At 54.3% G+C, this 24,672-nt stretch overlaps 8 protein-coding genes across 8 annotated transcripts; 5 read left to right on the top strand and 3 right to left on the bottom strand.

Annotated features, from left to right (window-relative positions):
• The first annotated feature begins 23 nt into the window (after nt 1–23).
• BAUCODRAFT_32212 (uncharacterized protein) lies at nt 24–1,316 on the top strand. The gene has a single exon (XM_007676237.1). It carries the CDS (start codon nt 34–36, stop codon nt 1,183–1,185), a length of 1,152 nt encoding a protein of 383 aa, XP_007674427.1. The 5' UTR covers nt 24–33; the 3' UTR covers nt 1,186–1,316.
• A 2,458-nt stretch (nt 1,317–3,774) lies between these two features.
• BAUCODRAFT_105352 (glycosyltransferase family 5 protein) lies at nt 3,775–11,366 on the top strand (the record flags this gene model as incomplete). Its single annotated transcript, XM_007676760.1, has 5 exons — nt 3,775–7,161; nt 7,306–9,152; nt 9,282–10,902; nt 10,957–11,019; nt 11,075–11,366. The coding sequence occupies 5 exons, from the start codon at nt 3,775–3,777 to the stop codon at nt 11,093–11,095; spliced, it is 6,939 nt and encodes a 2,312-aa protein (XP_007674950.1). The 3' UTR covers nt 11,096–11,366.
• A 103-nt stretch (nt 11,367–11,469) lies between these two features.
• On the top strand, nt 11,470–12,951 carry BAUCODRAFT_416684 (uncharacterized protein). Its single transcript, XM_007676759.1, has 2 exons — nt 11,470–12,338; nt 12,657–12,951. Exons 1-2 carry the CDS (start codon nt 11,727–11,729, stop codon nt 12,849–12,851), a joined length of 807 nt encoding a protein of 268 aa, XP_007674949.1. The 5' UTR covers nt 11,470–11,726; the 3' UTR covers nt 12,852–12,951.
• A 100-nt stretch (nt 12,952–13,051) lies between these two features.
• Nucleotides 13,052–14,377, bottom strand: BAUCODRAFT_67456 (uncharacterized protein; the record flags this gene model as incomplete). Its single annotated transcript, XM_007676484.1, has 1 exon — nt 13,052–14,377. The coding sequence occupies one exon, from the start codon at nt 14,375–14,377 to the stop codon at nt 13,052–13,054; it is 1,326 nt and encodes a 441-aa protein (XP_007674674.1).
• A 585-nt stretch (nt 14,378–14,962) lies between these two features.
• On the top strand, nt 14,963–18,759 carry BAUCODRAFT_416336 (uncharacterized protein). Its single transcript, XM_007676758.1, has one exon. The coding sequence runs from the start codon at nt 15,035–15,037 to the stop codon at nt 18,434–18,436; it is 3,402 nt and encodes a 1,133-aa protein (XP_007674948.1). The 5' UTR covers nt 14,963–15,034; the 3' UTR covers nt 18,437–18,759.
• Nucleotides 18,760–19,081: 322 nt separating this feature from the next.
• Nucleotides 19,082–19,926, bottom strand: BAUCODRAFT_66838 (uncharacterized protein; the record flags this gene model as incomplete). The annotated part of the gene is made up of 2 exons (XM_007676439.1): nt 19,082–19,796; nt 19,871–19,926. Coding segments are annotated over 2 exons (771 nt in total), but the record flags the coding sequence as incomplete, so codon positions are not given.
• Nucleotides 19,927–20,196: 270 nt separating this feature from the next.
• BAUCODRAFT_121097 (uncharacterized protein) lies at nt 20,197–21,681 on the top strand (the record flags this gene model as incomplete). The annotated part of the gene is made up of 1 exon (XM_007676757.1): nt 20,197–21,681. The coding sequence occupies one exon, from the start codon at nt 20,197–20,199 to the stop codon at nt 21,679–21,681; it is 1,485 nt and encodes a 494-aa protein (XP_007674947.1).
• Nucleotides 21,682–21,761: 80 nt separating this feature from the next.
• BAUCODRAFT_32206 (glycoside hydrolase family 9 protein) lies at nt 21,762–24,587 on the bottom strand. The gene is made up of 2 exons (XM_007676236.1): nt 22,277–24,587; nt 21,762–22,220 (listed from the first exon to the last, which is right to left on the bottom strand). Exons 1-2 carry the CDS (start codon nt 24,191–24,193, stop codon nt 21,843–21,845), a joined length of 2,295 nt encoding a protein of 764 aa, XP_007674426.1. The 5' UTR covers nt 24,194–24,587; the 3' UTR covers nt 21,762–21,842.
• Between the last annotated feature and the right edge of the window lie 85 nt (nt 24,588–24,672).

The following is a 24,672-nucleotide window of genomic DNA, read 5'->3' as shown; positions in this document are numbered from 1 at the left end:
ATGGCGCCCAGCTTCAGGTCTCCCAAGAAGAAAATGGGCACGTTATTACGATCACTCACTGACCGTCTCACGCCAAATGCATCTTCTGTGAACCTCTCGGAGAAGGTTCAGCGAGATGATGGCTTCTATACCGCTAAGACGACGGACGCCCTGTTTCCGCGCACAAAGCCGGAGATAGATGGCGAGGAGTGTCTGCATGACTGCGAATCATGTACGGTACACTACCCGCGCAAATTCGAAATCGACGAGGATGACAAGCTGTACGGGCAGATCAACGGATGGGATCGGCATTTAATCGTAGCCACAGGGAAGACGGATTGGGTGAGAGATGTGGAGGAGGAGAAGGGCAGCGTGATGGAGGCTGTAGGCAAGCACCGAGAGGCAGTGCAGGGTGGGAAGCTGATGTTGAGTGCGTCGAATATGCCAACGCCGTCAGACTTTCATGGAGAGGGCGATGGGAAGGGGACATATCATCGGGCGACAACCGTGCTACTGCTACCTGCTTTCCAATTCGTGGATAACGTGACGCCAGAGAAGACGCCAGCGCTTATTCAAAGCGTCATCAACAAAGCATCAACGAACACACAACCTCTGCCAACTACTGGTAACCTCGTGAACGGCCATTCCGATGAGCCCAAGTCGTCTGCAGACCTACCGTCCCTTGCCAGCTTACAGATATCGCAAGAATCGCTCCCTGACGGCCTATCGCTACGATCTTGCCCGCACAAGTACCTGATACTTCTCTGTTCGCAAGCAACGCGTGACGCTCGCTGTGGTCAGTCTGCGCCTCTACTTCGCCGAGAGTTCGAGCGCCACCTCCGCCCACTTGGCCTTTACCGTGACCTCGGCGACGAGCGACCGGGTGGAGTAGGCATCTACTTCATCAGCCATGTTGGAGGTCACAAGTACTCCGCAAATATGCTTGTCTACCGCCGCGCTGAGGTCAGCAGATCGGTGGAGGAGCAAATGGAAAACGGCACCGATGCAGGTGTAGGTGGGATGGTGGGTGGCAGAACCAAGAGCCAGGAAGTTGGCGAGGCGGCGCAGTGCATATGGCTTGCGCGGATACGCCCGGAAGACTGTGAGAATGTTGTTCGTTTCACAGTATTGCAAGGGAAGGTTGTGAAGCCAGAGCGGCAGCTGAGGGGTGGCTTCGACCGAGAAAAGTGCATTGTGAGCTGGTGATAATGGCCGAATCCGAAGTGCTTCCGAGCCTTTGTACACATCAATTGACTAAATATCGAAGCTTACCTCCTTCACCCTCGACAAGCAGTCGCTCCGGCCCGCCTTTCGTGCTCCTTGGTGCCCCTCGGTCGTCCTAATAGTACTACCCCACGTACTTCAGCCTCGCAGGGAATGGCAAAATGAGCAAAACATACAGCAGCAGGTATTCATGCGTGGTCACCCACCGCACTACTAATCTGCCGATTGACAGCTTAAGAGAGGTGAGCGGACGGGAACCACTGTTTTCTGTCATCTGTGGCCGTATGTGGATGAATGATGTTGCACCCAAGTTTCATATAGTGACGATTAGACCTCACCGACAGCACAAGGGCCGAGAGACCGTAGGCATGATGGGACTTTGCGACACATTCGGATATGAGCTGCTATGTGGTCCAACGCGACCGCATGACTGTACGTATGCAGGAGTGAATTTCAGCCATATACATCCGGCCACCAGAGCGTAAACGGCAAGTACGCGGAAGGTGCTGCTTCTGCTTGACGTAATTTGAGGTCAACGGTATCTGTCACGACACAAGTCCTGTCTCCCCAAAAGAGCACAAACCTGGGCAGTGTTTTCACCTGCTTTGGAGCTGTTAAGTACAACGCCATGAGCCTTGTCCTTACTATTCCTCGAGTCGCACTCGTGGAAAGGCGTGGCAGATATGATTCTTCCACAATCACGACATGTGACTTCCAACCCGTCGTCACAGTCGCGTTAGGAGGTCACCGCGATTCGAGGCCTTGCAGTGGGACTCATTGTCTCCTTAATGTGAAGTCTGATGAGCAACGATGTATGCGTTCAGCCATCAGCTGTGACGGCTGTGGACTGAGATTTCACCCTGCTCAGCCTACAATTCTTTCCAGACACTCGACCTTACGACTCAAGATGGATTCAGTCAGGAAACGGAGATCACAATAATAGTATTGTTGTCTCCTAGTCTATCACACAACAATGCTTCGGTCATGCTGTTGAGACGTGCTGGTAAGGGTCTACTGGTATGCAGTGGACATTGCGCATCGGAGAATTTTCGTCGTCACTGCACCGTCTATAGAGTTCCGTGAAGGAGCGTCAGTAACTTCCCGCAATTCCAGCGCCACAACCGAGACACGTTCTGGCGGCGGGAGTAGCTTGTTTCCAGCCTTCCACACTCGTCAAGATCGTCTTCTGCCCCTGGATTTCCTAGCCAGGGAGAGAGAGAGAGAGCGAAGCCTGATTTGCCGGCGGCCTAGAACCTCAATAAATGGGCCGTCGAATTCTTCGGCCTATGAAACACGTTCACGAATCATAGATGGCAGCTTAGAAAGGCGACTCGGACCCAATACTCGGGTCCGATACAACAGACGTGAATCTCACTAACACCCGTCTTGACAGAGGCACTTCTGCAGGTACATTTGCAAAGGATGCGTTCGTCCCACAAAAGCGAAACAAGGGCAGACGCCAAGCTTTGCCGGCAGCGTACGCTAGAGGTCAGGTGGAAGGCCTGGCGGTTGGTACCGCTTCTTAATTTGCTTCCATCCCAACGTCTGCCCAGGAACATCCCCAGAAGCATTCAGAAAGTCGTTATGGCAGAACGGTGCACCTGCAGCTGTCATGCAGAGCACTCTTTACTTGGCAAGTGATTGGTATCAGCCTTCTGCTGCACCTGCATTACCCGGCAGTGAGGCAATGGGACCAACCGTGTAACAATGGGTAGATGTAAAGGTCAGTGCGGCGGTCGGGCTTCATGGCGCTCAGACACTGGTCAACCCGTCAGGGGCCTCATCTCTCTGCCTCCGTATTCCAGCCGGGGTATTGCTCGCGTGCAGGGTACTGCTCGCATCAAGTGGAGTCGGCGGCCGTTGTTCGAAAGATCTTCGAGACTGCGCCGTCTCTCACGGCCCTCACGGAGCGCGTGTAAGAACCTCTTCATCTAATGTAATACCGTTCGTTACTTACACATGCTTGTTCCGATCTGCCTGCTTGCTTGCCTGACGTTTGAGCAAAGATACTAATCTGGTAGGCCGCGACTTCCTCCACCATTCGCCCCTTGTTGCACACCAGCGAACGGAACCTGGCACTGGGAACTGCGCGCAAACCCAAAGTCCAGAATTCGCAGCACGCACTCTCTTCTTGGTCCACCAACGACTGCTTCTCAGACGTTATGCTGCGCTGCCACTGATTGTTGATCGAACCGGCCCTAGTCGGAGTCATACGTTTGCTTCAACCGCGCGTCATCCTCACTTCACCGGCCGGATGCTCTGAGAGCTTCCCTTGACGACACTCGTCTGGCCTATACCTTGCACGACTTTGTACAACCTTCATTGTCACGGCGACGGCTTGTCGCACATCCGCTCTTTACAGCCCACCACCAACAGACGATACATTGGACAGACGCACGCTTATTCAGATATATCGTTGACTGTTTCCTGTCACTCCTTTGGCGCTGCTATACTCTAACCACCCTCATACGACACCTGCCTCCAACATCAACAGCTCTTCATGCCGTCTAGGTAACGAGGCCTGCCTGACATCCGCCATTGCGGCACTACAAGTTCTGCGCGCCACCCAAGATGTTGTTGCCCAAGCTCTTACCGTTCACTCTTCTACCGACATTAATCACGGCTTCGTGGTACGATGAGGCCGAGGTAGACTGGAATTTGAATGCCAACCAGAATGCTTCATCACCACTTAATTATACACCGCCTGCGTGGCCGAGCAATCACTCTTACAACCCGAGCCCACACAACTGGCGGTTTCCTTTCTACAGCTTTTTTCTTGACAGGTTTGTCAACGGCGATCCGTCTAATGATAATGTTAATGGAACATCATGGGAGCACGATGTTTATGGTACGCAGCTTCGACACGGTGGAGACATTAAGGGCCTCCAAGATTCTCTAGACTATCTCCACGGCATGGGTATCCGAGGTCTCTACATTGCTGGTAGCAATCTGATCAACCTTCCGTGGGCGGCAGACCAGTACTCCCCTCTCGACCACACTATCCTCGACCATCATCTTGGGACTATTCAGCAGTACCGGGACGCGATCGAGGCGATACACGCTAAAGGTATGTATGTCATCTTCGACAACACGATGGCTACAATGTCGGACCTCTTCGCCTTCCAAGGGTATGCCAATACTAGCGCAGCTTGGTCGTTCAAAGAGCACGATATGTTCTACAAGTCGGAGACGACCTACAGAGACTACAGCCACTCGAACGATTTCCAAGAGGAATGCGCCATACCATACCCTCGCTTCTGGGATCAAGGTGGACATCAGGTCATTGACAATAATACCAAAGAGATGACTGGATGTATGGATAGTGAATTTGATCAGTACGGCGATGTGGGAGCATTCGGCACGTATCCCGAGTGGCAGAAGCAGTTGTCGAAATTCGGTGGTGTTCAAGATAGGTTACGCGATTGGAGACCGAGTGTACTGGACAAAATCAACCATTTCTCTTGCATGATGATTCAAGGGCTGGATATTGATGGCTGGCGTATGGACAAGGCGATGCAGATCACGGTGGACTCGCTCGGCAATTTCTCAAGTTACCAGAGACAGTGCGCTGCAACGGTTGGAAAAACCAACTTCTTCATCGCTGGCGAAATGGTGAACGGCAACGCCGATGCCTCCATCTACCTGGGAAGAGGCAAGGAGCCCAGTATGATGGTGAATAACCTTACGAAGGCTGTAACTTCAAACGGCACGAAATACATTCGCGATGTTAGTCACTCGGCGCTCGATGCTGCAGCCTTCCACTACTCAACCTACCGTGCGCTCATGCGCTTTCTTGGCCTTGATGGAGACCTCTTGGCCGCAAACGATGCGCCCGTGAATTTTCAAGATCAGTGGCATACCTTTCTGGCGTCGAACGACATGAACAACGCCTATACTGGGCAGTTTGACCCGCGGCATATGTACGGTGTCTCCAATCAGGATGTTATCCGATGGCCAGGTCTCACCAACGGGACCGAGCGACAATTGCTTGGAGACTTTGTGGTGACTCTGCTTATGCCTGGTATCCCGTTGGTTAGCTGGGGCGAAGAACAAGCATTCTACACGCTTGATAGTACGGCGAGCAACTACGTTTACGGTCGTCAAGCGATGTCCTCAGCGCAAGCCTGGCAGATGCACGGCTGCTACAAAGTCGGCGACACTAACTTGAACAATGCACCTCTTAACAGCAGTCTTGTGGCGTGCGAGGACGATGGGGTGAGTCTCGATCATCGGGACCCGTCACATCCAGTATACGGGTTCTTGAAGCAAATGTACGAGATGCGCCAACGCTACCCTGTGCTTAACGATGGATGGGGCCTTACTCAGCTGTCAAACCAAACCTTTCAATATACGCTTCCTGGCTCTTTTGGGGTTCCGACGGAGACTGGCCTTTGGAGTGTATTCAGAGCCCGCTTCGAAGGCGTCCAAGACTTCACCGGTCAAGGCACGTTCGGTAATCAAGGCGTGTGGCTGTTGTACTCCAACTACAACGACTCGAATACATACACGTCCGACTGCACATCCGTCGATGCGATCATTGCGCCGTTCGACCCGAACACCACCGTCAAGAATCTCTTCTACCCCTTCGACGAGTGGACGCTTTCCACTTCAGTTGTGCAAATCGGCCTTGAAGGCGCGGAGACTGCCAACGGGTGCATGGATCAAGTCAACATGACGCGCTACGGGTTCAAGGCGTTTGTGCCCAAGAGCCAATGGCTGGCACCTTCTCCGGTTATCACGAAGTTCTTGCCGGCCCACGATGCACGCATCCTCTCCAACACCAGTGCCGACCAGCCAAGCTCTGTGAGTCTTGAGGTTCGTTTCTCCACCAACATGGACTGCGACTCGTTCAAGAACAGTTTCAGCGTCAACTCTACGACTGAATCAGGCAAGCAGGCGCACTACAGCAGCAGTAATGTCAATTGCGGGACCATTGATCCCCAATTCGAGGCGTACTTCTACGGGCCGTCGCCGTCCATATGGCGCGCACAGGTTACTCTGGACAATGTGTACGACGGTGTACACATTGTGAACATCAACAACGTCACGAACTCTGACCACAATATGTCTACCAACTCAAACGACCACTTCATGTTCCGCATTGGCCAGTCTGACAACCCAATCGTATTTCCGAAAAGCGCCAACTACAGCAACTCCTTGCTCTTCAACGGCTCGCCATCCAAGTGGGATATCAAAGCTGCAGACGGCCTCTACATCAACCACAAGGCGGCCGGTGCGGACATGTGGCGCTTCAGTATGTCTTTCGGCGCCGTTTGGTCTGACTGGATGCCTTACGTATCCGGGAACGCTTCGCTTCCCCCCCAGAGCTGGAATGGTAATGAGGCTCAAAGCTGGACCGGCGACCATGTTCAAGTGCAATATTGGTCTGCAGCGGCCGGCAGTAGCGATCACGTAACCGAAGGTGACCTATTCAGCAGTGCTGGTCCCGCGCGGCGTTTCCCACATCTTCACATACATGGCTCGTACAACAAATACGGCTTCGACTCAGGGTTGCCTAACGAAATGCAGCAGCTGGGGAACGGCACCTGGGCCTTCGACTTCATGGATGAGTGGCCCTCACAGTTTCAGGTCAATGTCTGGGGCATGGCATCCAACGGACAGCCTGACATCAGCTTCGCTTTCGGCGATGTTGATAATGATACCGTTCTCGAACGTATTGCGCCTACGTCGCTTCAGATGGTTGTCACTAACATCACAAACCTGGGTCCCCAGTCACCATTCTTGTCCTGGCAGATCTTGTTCGACGATGGAACCTTGCGTTACTGGCTTGTGCCCACAGGAAGCCGGTACCTGCAGCTTGCGCTTTGGCTACTCTTACTCATCGTCCCAGTTTGTACCGCAACAGGCGGAGTATACCTGTACACGCGGGCTTACTACGGCGTGAAATTCAATCAGATTGGTCTATCAGAGAAGAGAAGCGTGCTTCCAGTGGCCATGGTGAAGAAAGCTTTTGCACGTGTTGAGGAGAAGGAAGACGCCAGCCCGCCCTCGACGCCGAGGGCTATCAGCCCAACCATGGGCAACAGCAATCAGCAGCATTCGCTCATTGCAGGTGATGTCACAACCGGTGCCATCATTGAGAAGAAACGACGGACTGTGCTCATTGCAACAATGGAATACGACATTGCGGACTGGTCAATTAAGGTCAAGATTGGCGGTCTGGGCGTGATGGCACAATTGATGGGTAAGAACCTAGAGCATCAGGATTTGGTGTGGGTTGTCCCTTGCGCTGGTGGCCTCGAGTATCCTCTCGACCAACCAGGCCTCCCGATTGACGTTACCATTCTCGGCCGCACATACGAGGTCCAAGTGCAGTATCACAAGCTGAACAACATCACCTACATGCTTTTGGATGCGCCCGTCTTCCGCAGACAGACGTCGAAGGAACCATATCCGGCGCGCATGGACGATCTGGACAGCGCCATATACTACTCTGCGTGGAATCAGTGCATCGCTGAAGCCATGCGTCGCTTTCCGGTGGATATCTACCATATAAACGACTATCACGGTACCATTGCGCCGCTCTACTTGCTGCCAGACACCGTACCTTGCTGCTTGTCGCTTCACAACGCCGAGTTTCAGGGCTTGTGGCCCATGCGCAACCCTCGCGAAGTCGCGGAGATCTGCTCTGTTTTCAACCTTCCTCAGCCGGTGGTGCAGCGATACGTGCAGTTCGGTGAGGTCTTCAACCTTCTGCACGCCGGTGCCAGCATCCTCCGAATCCATCAGAAAGGCTTCGGAGCTGTCGGTGTCAGCAAGAAGTACGGCAAGCGCTCATGGGCGCGGTATCCAATCTTTTGGGGTTTGAAGAAGATCGGCGCTCTGCCTAACCCAGACCCATCAGACGTGGCTGAGTGGGACAAGAAGCTTGCTAGTCCGGACGAGATCCACATTGATCAAGTCTTCGAGAGCGCCCGAGCTGGACTCAAGCGACAGGCACAAGAGTGGGCAGGCCTCGAACAGCGAGCAGATGCCGACCTCTTCGTTTTCGTGGGACGCTGGTCGATGCAAAAGGGAATAGACCTCATTGCCGACGTCTTCCCGGCTGTGCTCGAGCAGTATCCACATACTCAGCTGATATGTGTGGGGCCAACCATCGACCTGTATGGCAAGTTTGCGGCGCTGAAGCTCGATAAGATGATGCAGAAGTACCCTGGCCGTGTCTATTCCAAGCCCGAGTTCACCGCACTACCACCATTCATTTTTAGTGGTGCTGAATTTGCACTCATTCCCAGCAGAGACGAGCCGTTCGGTCTGGTAGCCGTCGAGTTTGGTCGAAAGGGTGCTTTGGGAGTCGGATCCCGAGTCGGTGGCCTTGGTCAGATGCCCGGCTGGTGGTACACGATCGAGTCAACAACTACGAAGCACCAAATGCATCAATTCAAGATGGCTATAGCCGGTGCTTTGAAGTCGAATTATGACACTCGGGCAATGATGAGAGCGCGTTCTGCTAAGCAGCGGTTTCCGGTCGCGCAGTGGAAGGAGGACCTGGAGATTTTGCAGACTACTTCGATCAATATCCACAAGCAGCAGATGGATCGCATATCTGCGAAGAAGATGGGCCTCGATGATAAGAGCGTAGTGTCTAGCGGCTGGAACACGCCGAATCTGGGATCCCTAACACCGCGGAGCGGTTGGGCGACGCCGAACAGCTCAACCACGCCAACGAACAGCCGACCTGGCACACGAAGCGGGTCGCCGGATCGCTCTGGGGCTACCACGCCCACTGGCAACGCAGGGCTGTCACTTGGCTTGCGGCATGGTCCTGGCCATTCTCCGCCAGAAGAACCATTGACGCGTGCCCGATCGAGCGAGATGCGCCGGATCTCATACGATGAGGAAGAAGAGCGGCGAAGACGTGGTCGGCAACCCGAGTCCGTGCATGAGGAGCACATCAGCTCAGAGCGTGCAGAGCATGCTAAGCGCATGTCGCGGATGAATGACTTCAACTTCGACTTACGAGACGGCACTAGGTCTGCCGAGCCGACGCCGCCCGAACGCGCAGCAAACTTCAACCCATATTTTGCGTCGCCAACGGTGACACCAAGCACGGAAAGCACCACAAGCTTTGCATTCCTGTCGCACCCTCACACACCACTCCGTGAGGATCCGCCACGGCCAATGACACCGCTATCAACAGAGCAGGTCATGGATGAGAAGAAAGGACAGCCGCAAGAACTGACGCCCTTTTTTACCGACCCAACTGGGCTCTATTACAAAACGTTCGAGAAAAAGCTCGAGAGTCTGAATGGTAAGAACTCAGAGTCTCAGCTCTGCATCGAAGAGTACCTGGAAAAGTCAGAGAAGCAATGGTTCAACCGGCTACACATCGCCAAGATGAGCCGCAACACCGCGCATGGAGCAGAACAGTCGCCAACGCCTGCAGGATCAATTTATGAGGGTATCGACTCCGAGGAACCAATGAGCCAGTTCTTGTTACCCCAGAACTACCAGGCACCGACCGGGTTAAAGCGGCTACTGATGTACAAGGTCGGAGACTGGCCGGTATACACGTTGCTTCTCGCTCTTGGTCAGGTTTTAGCAGCCAACTCGTACCAAATCACCCTGCTCTCCGGTCAGGTGGGTCAGACGGCACAAGAGCTTTACATCATTGCCTCGGTATACGCAGCCCACACGATCATTTGGTGGGTGATGTACCGAAGGCTTGCCGCTCGCTATGTGCTAGCTCTGCCTTTCCTCTTCTATGGAATGGCCTTCTGGCTGCTTGGTTTCGCGCCTTTCGGCAGCACCGTCGTTCGCGGCTGGGTCCAGTTCATCGCGACTATAATGTACGCCACCGCTTCCAGCGCTGGCAGCTTTTACTTCAGTCAGAACTTCGGCACGACTGGTGCGGCGCCGGTGAAGGACTGGGCCTTCCGCGCTTGTGCCATCCAGGGTACGCAGCAGCTCTACACCGTCGGCCTCTGGGCTTGGGGAGCCAAGCTGACCCGACATACTGACGCCGGCGGCAACGGTGATCTGGGCTTTGCCTTGACCGGCATCGGCATACCCGTCGCGCTCCTCCTGTGGGCCATTGGTCTCGTTCTCTTCTTCGGCTTGCCCCAGTTCTACCTACAGAAACCTGGTGCCGTGCCTGACTTCTACAAGAGCGTCATGCGTCGCAAAGTCATCATCTGGTTCTGGATAGCTGTCATCTTGCAGAATATCTTCCTATCCGGGCCTTATGGGAGGAACTGGAGCTATCTTTTCGCCTCCAAGCACGCACCCGGCTGGGCTGTCTTCCTCCTGGTCCTCTTCTTCTTTGTCGTGGTCTGGGCAGCGGTACTGTGGTACTTTTCAATCTTATCGCAGACACACAGCTGGTTCGTCCCGCTATTTGCGGTTGGCCTCTTGGCTCCAAGATGGGCTCAAATCTGGTGGGGTGTATCCAACATCGGGACGTACTTGCCGTGGGCTGGATCACCGCTCGCATCCGCGCTTCTGGGCAGAGGCTTGTGGCTCTGGCTGGGTCTTCTCGATACCATTCAAAGTGTCGGCATTGGCATGCTACTGCTACAGACAATGGTGCGAGCGCACGTTACTTGGGCACTCGTCTGCGCACAAGTGCTTGGCTCGATTGCGACCATCATCGCGCGTGCGGACGGGCTCAACTCTGTCGGACCAGGCCCGACGTTCCCAAGCATTGCCAGCAATCTGAGCGGCCTCGGTAACGGATGGGTAAGCATGATGCTATGGGTATTCTGCAAAGCGGCAGAGGCTAATGCTCTCTAGTTCTGGATATGCCTGGCTTGCCAGCTTGCCATCCCCGTGGGTTTCTTCACTGTTTTTCGCAAGGTTCGTTCGTTCAGCTATTCTCCATCTCAGTGCAGGCAAGCTGACTATGTCGCAGGAACAACTTTCCAAGCCTTGAGGTATCCTTACACTCGGTTACTACGATCCATAGCATGGCGTCACCGGCTCATGGGGCAATTCATTGCATAGCGGCATCAGCGTTTTCAAGCAAGCATGGCGCACTCTCTGCGTACTCATGATACAGGTTACAGTTACAGATACCCGCCATATGTTCTAGAAAGCATGTATTTAGGCGCCGGGGGAGAACGAAGTGCTCGGACTTCCCACAGCCAACTTAGCGTACGAATCGATCGTTCTGCCACTATTACGGCAGCTTCACTGCATGATGTGTCCGTCTAAGAAACGATTGCCAGCATGTCTCGTGTCTCGTTCTGCATGCCATGTTTGACGCCAGATGTACATGGCGTCCGCAAGCTTTCCCAGCTTGCACATGTAGCGGAGGCGGCTCCGCGGACCATCGACCACTTCTACGTTTTAGCTTCGTAACACGTTTGTGTCTTACGTGTCTCTTCCTTCAGTATGTGACCTGAACTTTGCACTGTCGAACCTCTATTGGCCGCTCTGGCCAAGACTTGACACTTTCGGAAGTCACAATGAGCCGCCTGTCAGGACTGGGAAAATTCAAACATTTTGGAGCACCGTGACCGCAACGTTCCGCCTTTCAACAGTCCATTCGCTAGTCTCACAACATGTCCTCCACCTATGGTACCCACCTCCGCCGCTGGCTGCTTGGTCTTCCTCCAGTCGAATGGGCAGTCCAGCAGATCCGCGGGCTTCTCATCAGTACGCTCAAATGCGGCCCCATACCCCAACATATCGCCTTCGTGATGGACGGCAATCGACGCTATGCCCGCCAGAACTCGCTCGAGACTGTCGAGGGGCATCATATGGGCTTTGAAGCGCTGGCACGCATTCTCGAGGTCTGCTACAAAAGCGGCGTTCGAGTTGTCACGATCTACGCCTTCAGTATCGAGAACTTCAAGCGGAGTAGGTACGAGGTGGACGGCTTGATGGACATGGCCAAGACGAGACTCGTGCAAATGAGTCAACACGGGGAGCTATTCGAGCGATATGGGGCACGCGTGAGAATCTTGGGCGATTTGAGCTTAGTGCGGGAAGACGTGATGGAGCAATTAGACCGGGCTGCGGAAATGACGAAGCATCATGACCGTGCTGTGCTGAACGTTTGCTTCCCGTATACGTCAAGAGATGAGATCACGAGGAGCATACGAGAGACAGTACGAGAATACAGCACGCCAAGCCAGAGGGCGGCGGGAAGGGGTGGTTTCAGTGAGAGCCACGTTTTGCACAACCTCCGGCGAAGACAGTTGAGCAGCGTGGCGGAGGAAGACCGACCGAATCCAGAAGCATTGCTCGATTCGTATGATCACGGCGATAGTGCGAAGTCTGACGCAGAGAGCACAGAGATATCCGAGCAGGACTTGGACGCTGGATCTACGCTACACCCACCATCGAGTCACACTTCGCACTCTCCATCGCCCACACTCAAGCCAAGTCAACGTCATCACCAGCATTTACCTGATCCAGAAACGCTAACAGTCGAGAACCTGGAGAGGAATACCTATACCTACCCTGCGCCACCACTCGACCTGCTGGTTCGGACATCCGGAGTGTATCGGCTGAGTGATTTTATGCTATGGCAATGCCATGAGGACACCGAGATCCGCTTTGTCGATGTATTATGGCCGCAGTTCTCCCTGACGACATTCATGCCTATACTCTTGGAGTGGCAGTGGCGGCAGAGAAGGAAGGCTTCAGATGAGAGTCGGCAGGGTGTGCTGAAAGTGCAATAGCCAACGGCAAAAGTGCTAATCTTTGCAAGGCGTTGGCGGCATGGTGCATTGCAATCGAAAGGACGCTCTGCGATACCCGTTTGTACATTTTATGATATCATAGTGCTCATTGTGTGTTAACCCTCGTCCCTTCCTACGCAGCACGTTCGTACCATGAGGAATCCTGTCTTAAACCTCCCGATTGGGCGCCCATTCCATCGCTAATACGACAGCTGCATTGCTTCCTGTCCATTTCTCTTGAACCAGCTGGTGCCAAGCAACATGGGAGCTGGCACGACGGCAGCCGCGACAACCGCCTGGAACACCAGTGCTCGAGCCATGCTACCTTCCGGTTCGCCGGCCCTGCCTCCCTTTAAAGCGTTCATAATGACGATAAAGATACCACCAAGGAGTTGGCCGCCTGTCCAGCTTATTGTACTCGTGATCTCTGGACTGACCGGATGCGTGACGACGACCAGATACTCTAAAGCACACGGAAGCAGACTGAAAGACGTTGCACCAAGAATGCTGCAGATGATATATGGGCCGGGGAGAGAGCGGGTGGCGGGCATAAAGATGAGTACAATATAGCTGATAGCGATAATAGGGACGAGCGTCTTGATAGTCGCGAGAAAGTTGTTCGTCCGGTCTACGATTGGTGAGACGATTGCAGAAGCGACGAGACCGACGATAATGAGCAGGCCTCCAGCAATACCAGCATCGGTCTCTGAGAAGCCGTATGGCTCCAGGATCTGGTTCAGTAAACTGGAGACGGCGTTGAAGAAGCCGACGTATACGCTGAACGGTAACAGGATTAGATAGAAGGAGCCGTTTCGTGGCAAGTCATGGAAGGCTCGTGTCAAGTCCAGCTTCTCTGAGGCGGCTATGGAAGATGGAGGTGTCGGTGGTGCGGCAGGTATGAATGGAGCAGGAAGGCAGACTGCGGCACTCAAGATGCTGGTGTATAGGACCATATCTGGGATCCCAGATTCCGTGGTAGCCCAAAGTGGTGCAATTAACTGTCCCAATGCTGCACCAAAAGGATTCGCTAGGGATGCAACAGCTGTCGCTGAGACGCGCCCCTTATCGGAGAACCATAGATTGCTGAAGCGAGTAGGTGCTGCGAGCACAAATGGCTGCGCAAAACCTATGAGTATCTGACCAAACATCACTATACCGAAGCGTCCGTGTCCCGAAGATGTCGCCCGAGTACCAGCGTAGCGAATCCAGTTACCGACGAAGACTAGAACGCTAGCGACCAAGACGGAGCGCTTAGGGCCACCTTTGTTCAAGGTCCAGATCACAATGGGAGCCATTGGGACGAAGGCGAACAAGAAGCCCGTAGACAACCAATTGATCGCACTTTCGCTGACGCCAAAGAATGAAGCAGAAGTTCCCGAGACCGAGGCGAACGTGAGCCAGTCCCAAGACACTACGATGTTCAAAAGCACCAGTTGCGTAAGTCCAATGAATCGTCTGCGGTAGACACGGTAAGGCTGCTGACGCGGCACGGGCGTCAATGGATCATGCGAACGCCATGGTTCCATGTATGACGGAGTGTCATTTTCCGCCGTCGACATGGCACGCTGAGGCGCGTCCTCCCCGCTATCGCTGTTCTGTGAATTCAATAGTGGTCTCGCTGATGGACCAATCTGCACCCGGCCATGTGTGCCCATGTCTGATAGACTCGATGCGAGCGGAAAGCGATGAATGAGACATCAGAAGATAGACATGGGGAGGAAGTGGTAGTGAAGCGTTGTAGATGGAGACATACCAAGCACTAGATCCTCTGCCAAGTCTTGCCCCGAAGATCGCTGCAGGCAGATTGTGCCAGCAAACGAACTGTCGTGAGCATAGTCTTGGTTGAAGCATCGCTGTAATCGGAGATGGACGTTACATATAGTCTGATGGACATGAGCCAGCCACGCACCCAGCAGGGTGTCACACTTCTGGTATGACGACTATGTTTTCACCATCCATATGAGAGGTAGTCAATGGTTTGCCGTTGCACCTCGGTAAGAGTACAGTAGCTGCCAGGTGGGCTGGTCAATTCCTTACATAAGACATCAGAGCTTTGGCCCTCAAGGTCTGATTACGTGGGGACAGTCATACGCACGTGCTCTCGAAGCATCCATACTGAGACGCCACAGTATAATCTCAGCTTTCCCACCATCCCTCCATGTCGGACATCCGACGATCCAGAGATGTATCAGACATTCACAGGTTCGTCGCGTCGGCATCGGCAAGTCAACCTGTCAGGCAGACCTTCTAACCCATTTGCGGCTGCCTCGTCGATACCGGGAAGTGGTCCGCAGTCTGCGATTCTCTCCGCACAGCAGGATCGCGTACAACGACAGCAACAACGCGAACGACTGCAGGCATCAACAAGGATTCAACGTGTATGGCGGGGCCATAGTGCTCGACGGAAGACGTTCGGGTTGTGGCGACAAATATGGGATGAATACGAGGACAAGCATACAACGAGCAATGGCGCATATCACGACCCTGATGAGAGCTTGGCGCAGTTGACCCGGTTGATGCTGTTTTACAATGGGAGGGAGAACAAAGACGTGTCTAGGGTAACATGGTATGGCATGCGGCAAATAGCTACAGAGTCGAAGACGCCATGCTCGGGAGGACCTTGGCCGAAAGCGTATTTGCGTTTAGCAAGAGCTTGTACAGCAGCTCTCAGAAGTCGGACAAGGGCCAACCATGAATCGGACGCAGCGCTCTTGAAAGTTCTTGCCTTTGCGGCGCGCAGGTGCAACCTTGGATCTTCGGACGCCCTCCAATACTACGAGGCTTTAACAGCACCATCGAGCACCACCTTACCGAGCAGCCCATTGCGAGACGCTCTACTGGCACCGCTCGCTTCGTCAGATGCTTACACAGGTCTCTTACGCCTGCTTGCGCAACCTATCGCTGTCGACTTGCTCGACCTGCTCCGCTCACACATTGATGTGCAAGCGCTGTCTGATGCTCTCGGACGTGAGCTCGTCGAGACTTCAACAGGATCAATACGAGCAAAGCTTTGGCTTCTGGGCAACTTCATCTTCCTCGCCGGCCGTTCGAATGCCTCATTCTCCACCCCAAAGTACATCTTGGCCGTGTCAGGACTTATGGGGTCCTTGGCGGATGATGTGGACTTCGACTCAGCACCCATAGACATGGATAATGCTGCCTTTGACCGCGAGGTCCTGGCCAAAGTTGCCACTGGGCTTCCGCTGAATACGTACTTGTATGAGCAGATCACATCGCTGATCGACCAAACTACGATTCGCAACCTGCTCGTTCGGACGACGGAGTTGAGTCCGAATGGCTCCGGCGGAAGCCAACACGCGCAGGTATATGCTGGCTATGCGCTGACATTGTTGCGGTGCTTTCCTCGACGAGCTGACGACCTCCGCATGTGGCTTTACCTCGGTCCTACTTCAAGTTCAGAAAGCGACCTCCCGGCCACGCAGTATTTCTGGTACGCGTCTCGGTCATCCCAGTCATTCCAAACAATCTGGCGCAACTCGAGGGATGTCGTCGCGCTGCTTCAGGCATCTGCTCAGAACACCACTGGGTATAAGGAGGACTGGACCCTTATTCTCTTATTCCTCGAACTGTACACATTCATGCTGAAGATAATGGACGATGAGGAATTCATGGGCTCGTCTGGCAAGCGAAGCAGTGCAATACCCATCAGCGATGTTGCAGAATTGGTTACGTTCCTGAAGAATTTAGGATTTACGCTCTACTTCAATGCTTCCGTGCTAAATGAGGACGCCGGCGACTCGGCACGGGATGCTAGGCCTGTATCACTCGCGAGACACTTCGGCACGGCAACGATGTCTGAGCAGAATGGTATGGTACCGGAGCCCAAGCCGTTCACGCTTGCGGGACTACCAGGGCTTACAATCGACTATCTGAAGGCTCTCGTGACTGGTTTGCTGCGAGCAGTCTACGAGCGCGACTCAAGGCGGCACTTCCTGCCAAAAAATCATTGGCTGATGACTGATCGCTTTGACATGACCTCCTTTATTCCGGGCGTGGTTGCAGAGGAAGAGAATCGGCACCTCGTGCAGGACCAGGACGATGAGGACAAAGATGATGCATCTTCGGATGAAGACACACCGCGGCAGATAGTGTCCAGCCATATGAATGCTTTACGCTCGCAGCAGGCTCGTGAGCGCCGTATGCGGAAAGCTTCGCGGAGACGGTACCTCGAGTCTGTGGCGCCGAGGCTTGAGATCTTGCAGAACATGCCATTCTTCATACCCTTCACGACGCGCGTCGAGATCTTCCGGCAGTTTGTGCACCTTGACCAAGAAAAGCGCCGAAACGGTCATGTCGACCCGGACTTGTGGCGGCAAAGCATGATGTTCCAACCGCCCAACGGCATGCCGCCTCGAGATATGCTCGCTCGGCACCATGCCAAGATTCGTCGAAAGAATGAGTTTGCTGATGCTTTTGAGCAATTCTACGACCTGGGAGGCGACCTGAAAGAACCCATCCAGATCACCTTTGTGGACGAGTTCGACATCCCCGAAGCTGGTATTGACGGGGGCGGCGTAACCAAGGAGTTTTTGACTTCGGTGATCACACAAGCATTTGGACCGGATGCAGACTTCTTTTCGGAAACGGAGACCCACTTTCTGCACCCTAAGCCTACCGCAATTGAGGACTTGAAAGTTCGCCTTCGGAACATGGGCTTCAAAGAGCACTCGATGCGAGGAGAAGTCAAGAGTCTATTGCAGCAGTATGAGTTCCTTGGCCGCATCATTGGCAAATGCTTGTACGAAGGCATACTGGTCGACGTCTCATTCGCTGGCTTCTTCCTGAAAAAGTGGGCGCTCACTGGAGGCATGCACTCTGCGCCCATGGAGACAGGCTACCGAGCCAATATCAATGATCTCAAGGAGCTGGACGAAGGCTTGTACCGGGGTCTGCTTGCATTGAAGAACGCACCGGCGGAGCAAGTCGAAGACTTCGGCCTCACGTTTACAATCGACGACCTTGTTGGTCCGGACGACGATAGGCACGTTGTTGAGCGTGAATTAGTTCCAGGAGGTGCAAACACATCAGTCACTGCGGAGAACAGGCTCATCTACATCAATCGTATGAGCTGGTACCGTCTACAGGGACAGAGTGCTCAGCAGACCAATGCCTTTCTGAAGGGAATCTCGAGCATTGTGCAGCCAAGCTGGCTCAGCATGTTCAACCAGACGGAGCTTCAGACGCTGATTGGGGGCGCCGCGGCGAACATTGATGTTGCGGATCTTCGTCGCAACACACTGTATGGCGGCACGTATGTCATCGGCGATGACGGCCGCGAGCACCCGTCCATCCAACTTTTCTGGAAAGTCATGGCCCAGCTTCCGGATGAGGACCGCAGAAAGGTGCTCAAGTTCGTCACGAGCACGCCACGAGGGCCACTGTTGGGTTTCGGCCAGCTGAATCCGAGGTTCTCAATCCGTGATTCAGGGTCGGATGAGAATCGGTTCCCTACGACAAGCACTTGCGTCAATCTGCTCAAGCTGCCCATGTACAAGAGTGAGAGAATGCTAAGGGATAAGTTGTTGGCTGCAGTGAACTCCGGCGCTGGGTTCGATCTTTCGTAAACACCTGGCAGGCAATGTTCGGCGGAGCGTTTGACTGGCGGAGCACTTATTTAGCGGTCATTGATAGCATAGCGAGCGACGAGGTGCATGAGCGTGTACATTGCGGCGTTGCGGTGACGCAATCCGAAGCAGGCAGTATCAACTGCATATTTCCCCTTTCTACGGGAGTCCGTACCCTCCGAGTACTGCCGTGCGTCGACTCGTTCCACGCTTGCGATACTGGTCGATCGCATGCCCGCACATTGGAGGGCAGACGTTTCTACATGTGAGCCGTAGCTGCGTGGGGCAATTGGACAAGGGAACCGGAGCTGCACTAGCCGATTGTTAAGCTTGTTTTTGCATTAAGGCCGTCACTAATTGTATGCCTGCATGTAAAGCGGCTTGAATGCCATCTGTGGCGTTATTTAAGTAGTCTTCGTTGTGCCGTCGTAGCAGGTGAAGTACACTTCCCGGCACAGCCAGGACTGGCGGATGGATTTCGACTGGCTATGCGTGAGTGCAAGAGCATCGAGACTCGGCAATAGAGTGGTGGAGCTGAGCACGTCGACTGATGCGGGAAGTAGAGCGGAGTACTTTTCGCCGAGAAGCTGAGGTCACGATGTGAAACGATCTGGCCGGACGGCCGCACGACCGCGGCGCTGCAATCTAGTCCCATTCATCATCTTCGTCGTCCGCAACACTTGCACCTTTTCGGTCGCTTTGCCGGATGGATCGTGCTTGTTGCTCTGCCGTTATATCGTCGGCTGCGCCATCTCTACGCTTTAGCCTACGATCCCCAGCCTTTATCGCGCCAAGGGTCACAAGTAAGCTTTCAAGGTCGTCTAAGTCGGTCTTGTTCCCATTTAGCTCCCCCAACGTAACCACCTGCCTTCGAATCTCGCCATCTCGGTAGACGAGCAGCGTAGGCGTGTTGCGGTCCGGATATCCATCGATGCACAGATCGGCCTGCATCTGACAGAACTTAATGTCTCCAAATTTGATCGCTAGTTGCCGCCAAACCTGTATCATGAGCTGAGACTCCACGTTGGTGCCGGAGCTGGAAGTGAGCAGTACGAGTACCCAAGCATGCTTACTCGCCTCCGTCACCTCCTTCGCATACTCAGGCTTCTGTACAGGATACACCTGGCCGTAGACGCTGGCGTTCTGCAATGTTTGGATTTCGGTCATGCGTTTCCGGCGATAAGAGTCGAGAAAGGCTTCATCCTCCTCGTCTTCGAGCTCATCTAGCTCGTCCAGATCTTTATCTTCGAGCCTATTCTCGTGCAACAACCTCCGAGCTTCGGTGAAGGCTTCCTCGATCAAGGGCGTCGGTGAAGGTGGTTTCTCGGGAATGACGCCGTGCTTGCGAAGGATATCGTTCCTGTGAGAGGAAGCAAGTCAATACGTTCGAGGCTCGATTAATGAAGCAAGGAGACATTGAAAGTGTCTGCCTACCACTCCGTATCCTCATTTGGGTCGACTTGAACGTTGACAGGTACATCCATGACTTCAGTCCAGAGCTGTGGTGTTGCTACAGTTCAAGGTGCGAACGCTAGTATGCTTGTACAGGTCGAGACGTGCGCGAAGTGTGCGTGTTACATCGGGGAAACTGTCGGCCCGTAAGAGCCTCACCTCCACCACCCATGGCCTAACCAAGGACACATCGGATGGCATATCGGCATCAGTGCCATTACATACGGACCAGCGACCTTGATCGGCGCTAGTACTATGCGGAAAAGGTCCATCTCTCTGAACGTTACGCTTGCGGGACAATCTACACGATGTACAAGCCAACATCTCTCCATGTCATCAACCTGCCTAATCCGGTAGAGCCTCAGTCTGTTCCGCAGAAACATCCTTTGAATGGTACCGCGCCACGAGCACCCGGACGTACCTCCAATGTTGTCCGTCTGCTTCACTGTGACAATGCACTGACGCCCGAAGAGCGACCGGCTAAACGCAGAAGATCCGGCGATGCGCAATCCCTTAACTTGCCAAAGCTGCCCGTCAGGCACGCTCAGAAACGCTTGAGGATCCCACCAACCCTCAGTGGTCTTCATCAGCCCCCGCCAGATGCCGGTTTGTTGCCTTCAATCTCGACAGCGCAACCTGTCCAGCCGCTAGAGTCATCCATAGCAGACCGCCGCCAAGACGATCCCATCGAGGAGGCCAGCGGACCGGTCGCTGGCGCTGTGTCCGTTGGCGAGGCTCAGGCTATTGCAAAGCCTGTTCACTCCTCAAAGAAGCACAGATGGTCGCCCGATGAGACATCATGCCTGCTTCAAGGTGTTGCTAGGTTTGGTGTCGGAAGCTGGACGAAAATCCTTCAACATCCGGAATACCACTTCGACCGGCGAACTGCCCTCGATTTGAAGGATCGCTTCCGTGTCATTCGTCCTGACGATTACCGTGAGCTGCGAGGCCAACAGAAACCGCTTGACCCGCAGACACCCCGGGTGGTTGCCAAGCCGACAAAGACCCGACCAACCCGCTCAGCTCAGAAATCCAATGTCGAACTTGAAACTTTGGGTATTGTTGAGCCTTTCGCAAGGTCTAAACGCCGAAGACGTCATGGGTACAGCAGAGCGGAAGACGAAGCACTCTTGCAAGGCTTTGAGAAGTATGGAAACCAGTGGGCTCAGATTCGTGAAGATGGGGACCTTCACTTGAGCCACCGAACAGCGACTGACCTGCGCGATCGTATGCGAACAAAGTACCCGGAGCAGTACCAAACTGCAGGTCTTGCACCAAGACCTACCGTCTTCCCTAAGCCACCAAAGCGTGGCGCGGACCATGGCGGGACCAATACTGACGAGCCTGCAGTATCTGCAAGCGCCGCTAGGGTCGACAAGCTGGCTGAACCGCCAAAAGAGCCAGTGATGACCAAGGCAATACCTACCGCCATGCAATCACGGGCTTTCTTCCTCCCAGATGAGGACGTCTTCTTCGGCCTGCCCTTCGAGGCAGATGACCGAAGAGAGAAAGAGCCCGTGACGCTCGACCGCGGCATTCTGGCCTACGCCGCGTCGGATCACAATCTCAAAGTTCCAGCTACGGCAGGCATCGATCCTCGTGTGACCTTGAACGTGCCCTTGAAGTTAGCTAAGTCTGGCGGCTCTGCCCTGCCATCTCTTGCGGCCATGACCTCGTTTGACGGCCAGTCGTCTATAGCAGACCAACTTGAGCTGCCGTCGCTCATGCTTGGGCCTAGTGAAGACGGAAGGACAGGTGGACACCTACTTGGCATTGATGAGCTCTTGACTTAACGTCGCCTCCGGGTCCCTTTAGGATGCGGGCCTGACGTTCTGCAGTTTGGACGAGTGGTCAACTCGAATTTCAGAGCAATGTGGCGTTCTCAAGCTGCTCTATGTAGACACACCTGCACTCCTCCATATCGCAGCACTTTCTGCAGCTATATATGCATCACTCACTGGCCAGCCGCCCAGCTAACTACCCACGTTAAAGCGCTGCCCCAATTGATCGCCACTTCATTGGTACTATAACTGTTCACATCGTCTACGTAACAAGTCATCGGCGCACAACCCTGCAGCACGTCGTCCGCCGGCGGATCGGACGCGGCCTGATTCGCGCCACCCGACATCGCGCCTGGTGGAGCTTGAGGGACAAGGTCCGATAGTTCGTGTGCGTAGAGGCGGGAGTGTACGTTTTGCGTGTTCTTTGTGCCGTAGGTGCGGATGTAGGACTGGGCAAGAGCATTGCGACCGAGGACGTAGTCTATGCCTGCTAGGGCGGCGGTACGGTAGGCGGTGCTGTTGGTGGCGAGGGAGGCAGCTGTTGCGACGACCTGGTGGCCTGTGTCAGTGCCAAATATCAGAGACTACGGGAACGGCGGGGACGCACCTGCACGTTGTTCAGAGCATTACTGTTCGACCCCCAGGGCCACGTTGTCAGGAACACTCCGTAGCCATTAGAGCTGTTCTGCTGCACGGCTACAAGCATGTCTGCCGCAGTGAGCACAGACTGCACGATAGCCGAATGGTTAGAGACGTTGCTAGGAACAGTCGCCAGATCCATCTGTGCCAAGGCAGCTACAGAGCCCCAACTGAAACCGGACGGCACAGAGAACAACGTGGAGACGTTGGCGGTAGCGTACCGATTCGCCTTCAGATCGTCCAGGTACTGTTGTCCGGAAGTCGTGAGGTACAGCTCCGCAGCGGCCCAGTAAAACTCGTCGGACACATCGTTATCATTGTACGCTCCACCACCCTGATCCCAATCAGTGCCCGGCGCAAGGATGGCAGGGTTCTGTTTCGCGGCCGCGTAGGCCGTTTCGGCTGCGGCGAGACAGCGTGCCGCGAAAGTAGCATCAAACGCCGGGAACAAGCGTGCAGCCATCGCGGCGGCAGCAGCGAGGTTCAGCGTCGCAGCTGTAGAAGGGCGGTGCAGCTCCCGGCGCTTGGGGTCCTGTGAAGGATCCGTGGGTAGGGGCGTCCATTGATTATCATGCATCTTATGATGAGCCATACCGGACATGTCGACCATACTGCCATTGAAAAGTTGCCGGGTGGAGTTGGCAGGCACTTGCATCTTGAGCATGAATTCAAGCTCCCAGCGGGCTTCGTCGAGTATATCTGGTATCCCATTGTTTCGTTCTGGCAGGCGAAGGGAGCCGTCCCCCAAACCCGAGGAAACATTTGTATTGGTGTACAGTGTGCGCTCGTAAACCATCATGAGTTGGGCTACCGATATGCCGCCATTGACAACGTACTTGCCTTGGTCGCCCGCGTCGTACCAGCCCTGGGTGACATTGAGTGTGTAGTTGCATGTCCATGGTTCCAGATAGGCTATAAGAGACTCGTTGACGAGCTGGCAGGGCACGGCAACGTCGCCTTGATTGGGGGGGATCTGGACATGGCCAGCTGCACGAGCGTACTGTGAACCGACAAGGTTGCCGTCTATGGCAATACCGCTGCGTTGCTGATAGAAGAAGCGAAGAGAGTCCGCGCGGAGTGACTCGTAAAGGCTGGAAGATATGGAGAATGGATAGCTGGTGCTGTCATCGACGGAGAGAGTATAGCCAGTGCCTTCAGTGGTGAAGTTGCTAAAGTCTATGGTCGCAACCGTTTGACTAGATGCAATGTCCAAGCCTCTGGGTCGTGTCCTTCCACTTGCGGAGACAGCGCCTGTGTTGCCGTAAAGTGTCCAATTCATCGGCGCAATGTTAGTAGTTACAAAGGTCGCAACCTTTGGTCCGTTCGGCAAATAACCAAGCTGGTTAACCTTGATGGCGGAGCCATAATCCTGGCGCCAGGCACTGCGATCGATCCGTTTCATCGACACATTGCCAATGCACACAGTGGCCGCTCGTGGTGGGCCGGTCAGTAAGAACTCCAAGGTCGTATTTGGGGCCTGGTTTGCTGGTGAGAAGGTCATGGAGAAAGGGTATGGGCTCGTCGTTAGTGCTGCCGTCATGTTGAGGTTGGGGTCGAGTGGTGGGTCTGGCGTTTGCACCAGGATATCGTAGCCGACGGATGAGCTGGCGGTGAAGTTGAGTGTGTAGACATCGTTCTTCGTCTCAAGAAATTGATAGGTCGTGGTCAGATAGCTGGTGTTGCTACCAAGTGAGCCCCCCGCGGGTACGTTCATGCAGTACATGCCGTTCATTATCGTGCCTGGGGGGCTTGACTGCCAGCCGGTTGTACCGTTCGCGAAATTGCCATTCTGGATGATTTGCGGTGTCCCTGGGATGGGTGGCGGCGTCACTTGGCCAACGGCAAGCGCAGCCAGCGAGAGGAAAGGGAGGATTGCGTGCTTCATTGTAAACCAGAGGCGAACCGGTTGGATTGCAAAGAAAATGAGGGAAATACCGCAATTTATAGCCTACCTGCTTCGTGTGATGCCTCGGAATAACGGTGCCGCTGAGGAACAATGACATGTCATTGCAGCACCAAGCCGTTCACGGCTCCGCTCTGCTGTAGCGCTGGGCCTAGCAATGACTTGACGACTGTCATGTTGGCGGGTAAAGGATGGTGGTCGAGAGATGATCCCAGTGTCAACATGCAGCCGCGTGCGGAGTAGGCGGAGTATAGGCTGGAACGACGGACCGCTGTGCCGCATAAAGACCTTGCGGCCCATGTTCAATACGGGACTTGCCAAGGTATAGCAGTAGCACTCTGAGGTGGAACTTTCGGGATTCTGCTGAATGTTGTAATATGTAGTACAGAGGTGGAGAGTGGAGAGACGGGAAACCGCTGGGAACCGATGTAACGGGCTTTAGATGAACGCCAAGCAAATCA

Source organism: Baudoinia panamericana (genome assembly GCF_000338955.1).
Source record: "Baudoinia panamericana UAMH 10762 unplaced genomic scaffold BAUCOscaffold_4, whole genome shotgun sequence".
Classification (NCBI taxonomy): domain Eukaryota; kingdom Fungi; phylum Ascomycota; class Dothideomycetes; order Mycosphaerellales; family Teratosphaeriaceae; genus Baudoinia; species Baudoinia panamericana.
Note: the sequence above shows the minus strand (reverse complement) of the source record. Positions and strands in the feature narration are given on the sequence as shown.

What these genes read in the sequence shown, in the direction of transcription:
- BAUCODRAFT_32212 (XM_007676237.1), top strand. Translation starts at nt 34, where the DNA reads ATGGGCACGTTATTACGATCACTCACTGACCGTCTCACGCCAAATGCA.
- BAUCODRAFT_416684 (XM_007676759.1), top strand. Translation starts at nt 11,727, where the DNA reads ATGTCCTCCACCTATGGTACCCACCTCCGCCGCTGGCTGCTTGGTCTT. An exon ending in GTGGTTTCAGTGAGAGCCAC is followed by an intron (nt 12,339 to 12,656) that starts GTTTTGCACAAC and finishes GACCTGCTGGTT; the next exon opens with CGGACATCCGGAGTGTATCG.
- BAUCODRAFT_416336 (XM_007676758.1), top strand. Translation starts at nt 15,035, where the DNA reads ATGTATCAGACATTCACAGGTTCGTCGCGTCGGCATCGGCAAGTCAAC.
- BAUCODRAFT_32206 (XM_007676236.1), bottom strand. Translation starts at nt 24,193, where the DNA reads ATGAAGCACGCAATCCTCCCTTTCCTCTCGCTGGCTGCGCTTGCCGTT. An exon ending in ATGCTCTGAACAACGTGCAG is followed by an intron (nt 22,221 to 22,276) that starts GTGCGTCCCCGC and finishes ACAGGCCACCAG; the next exon opens with GTCGTCGCAACAGCTGCCTC.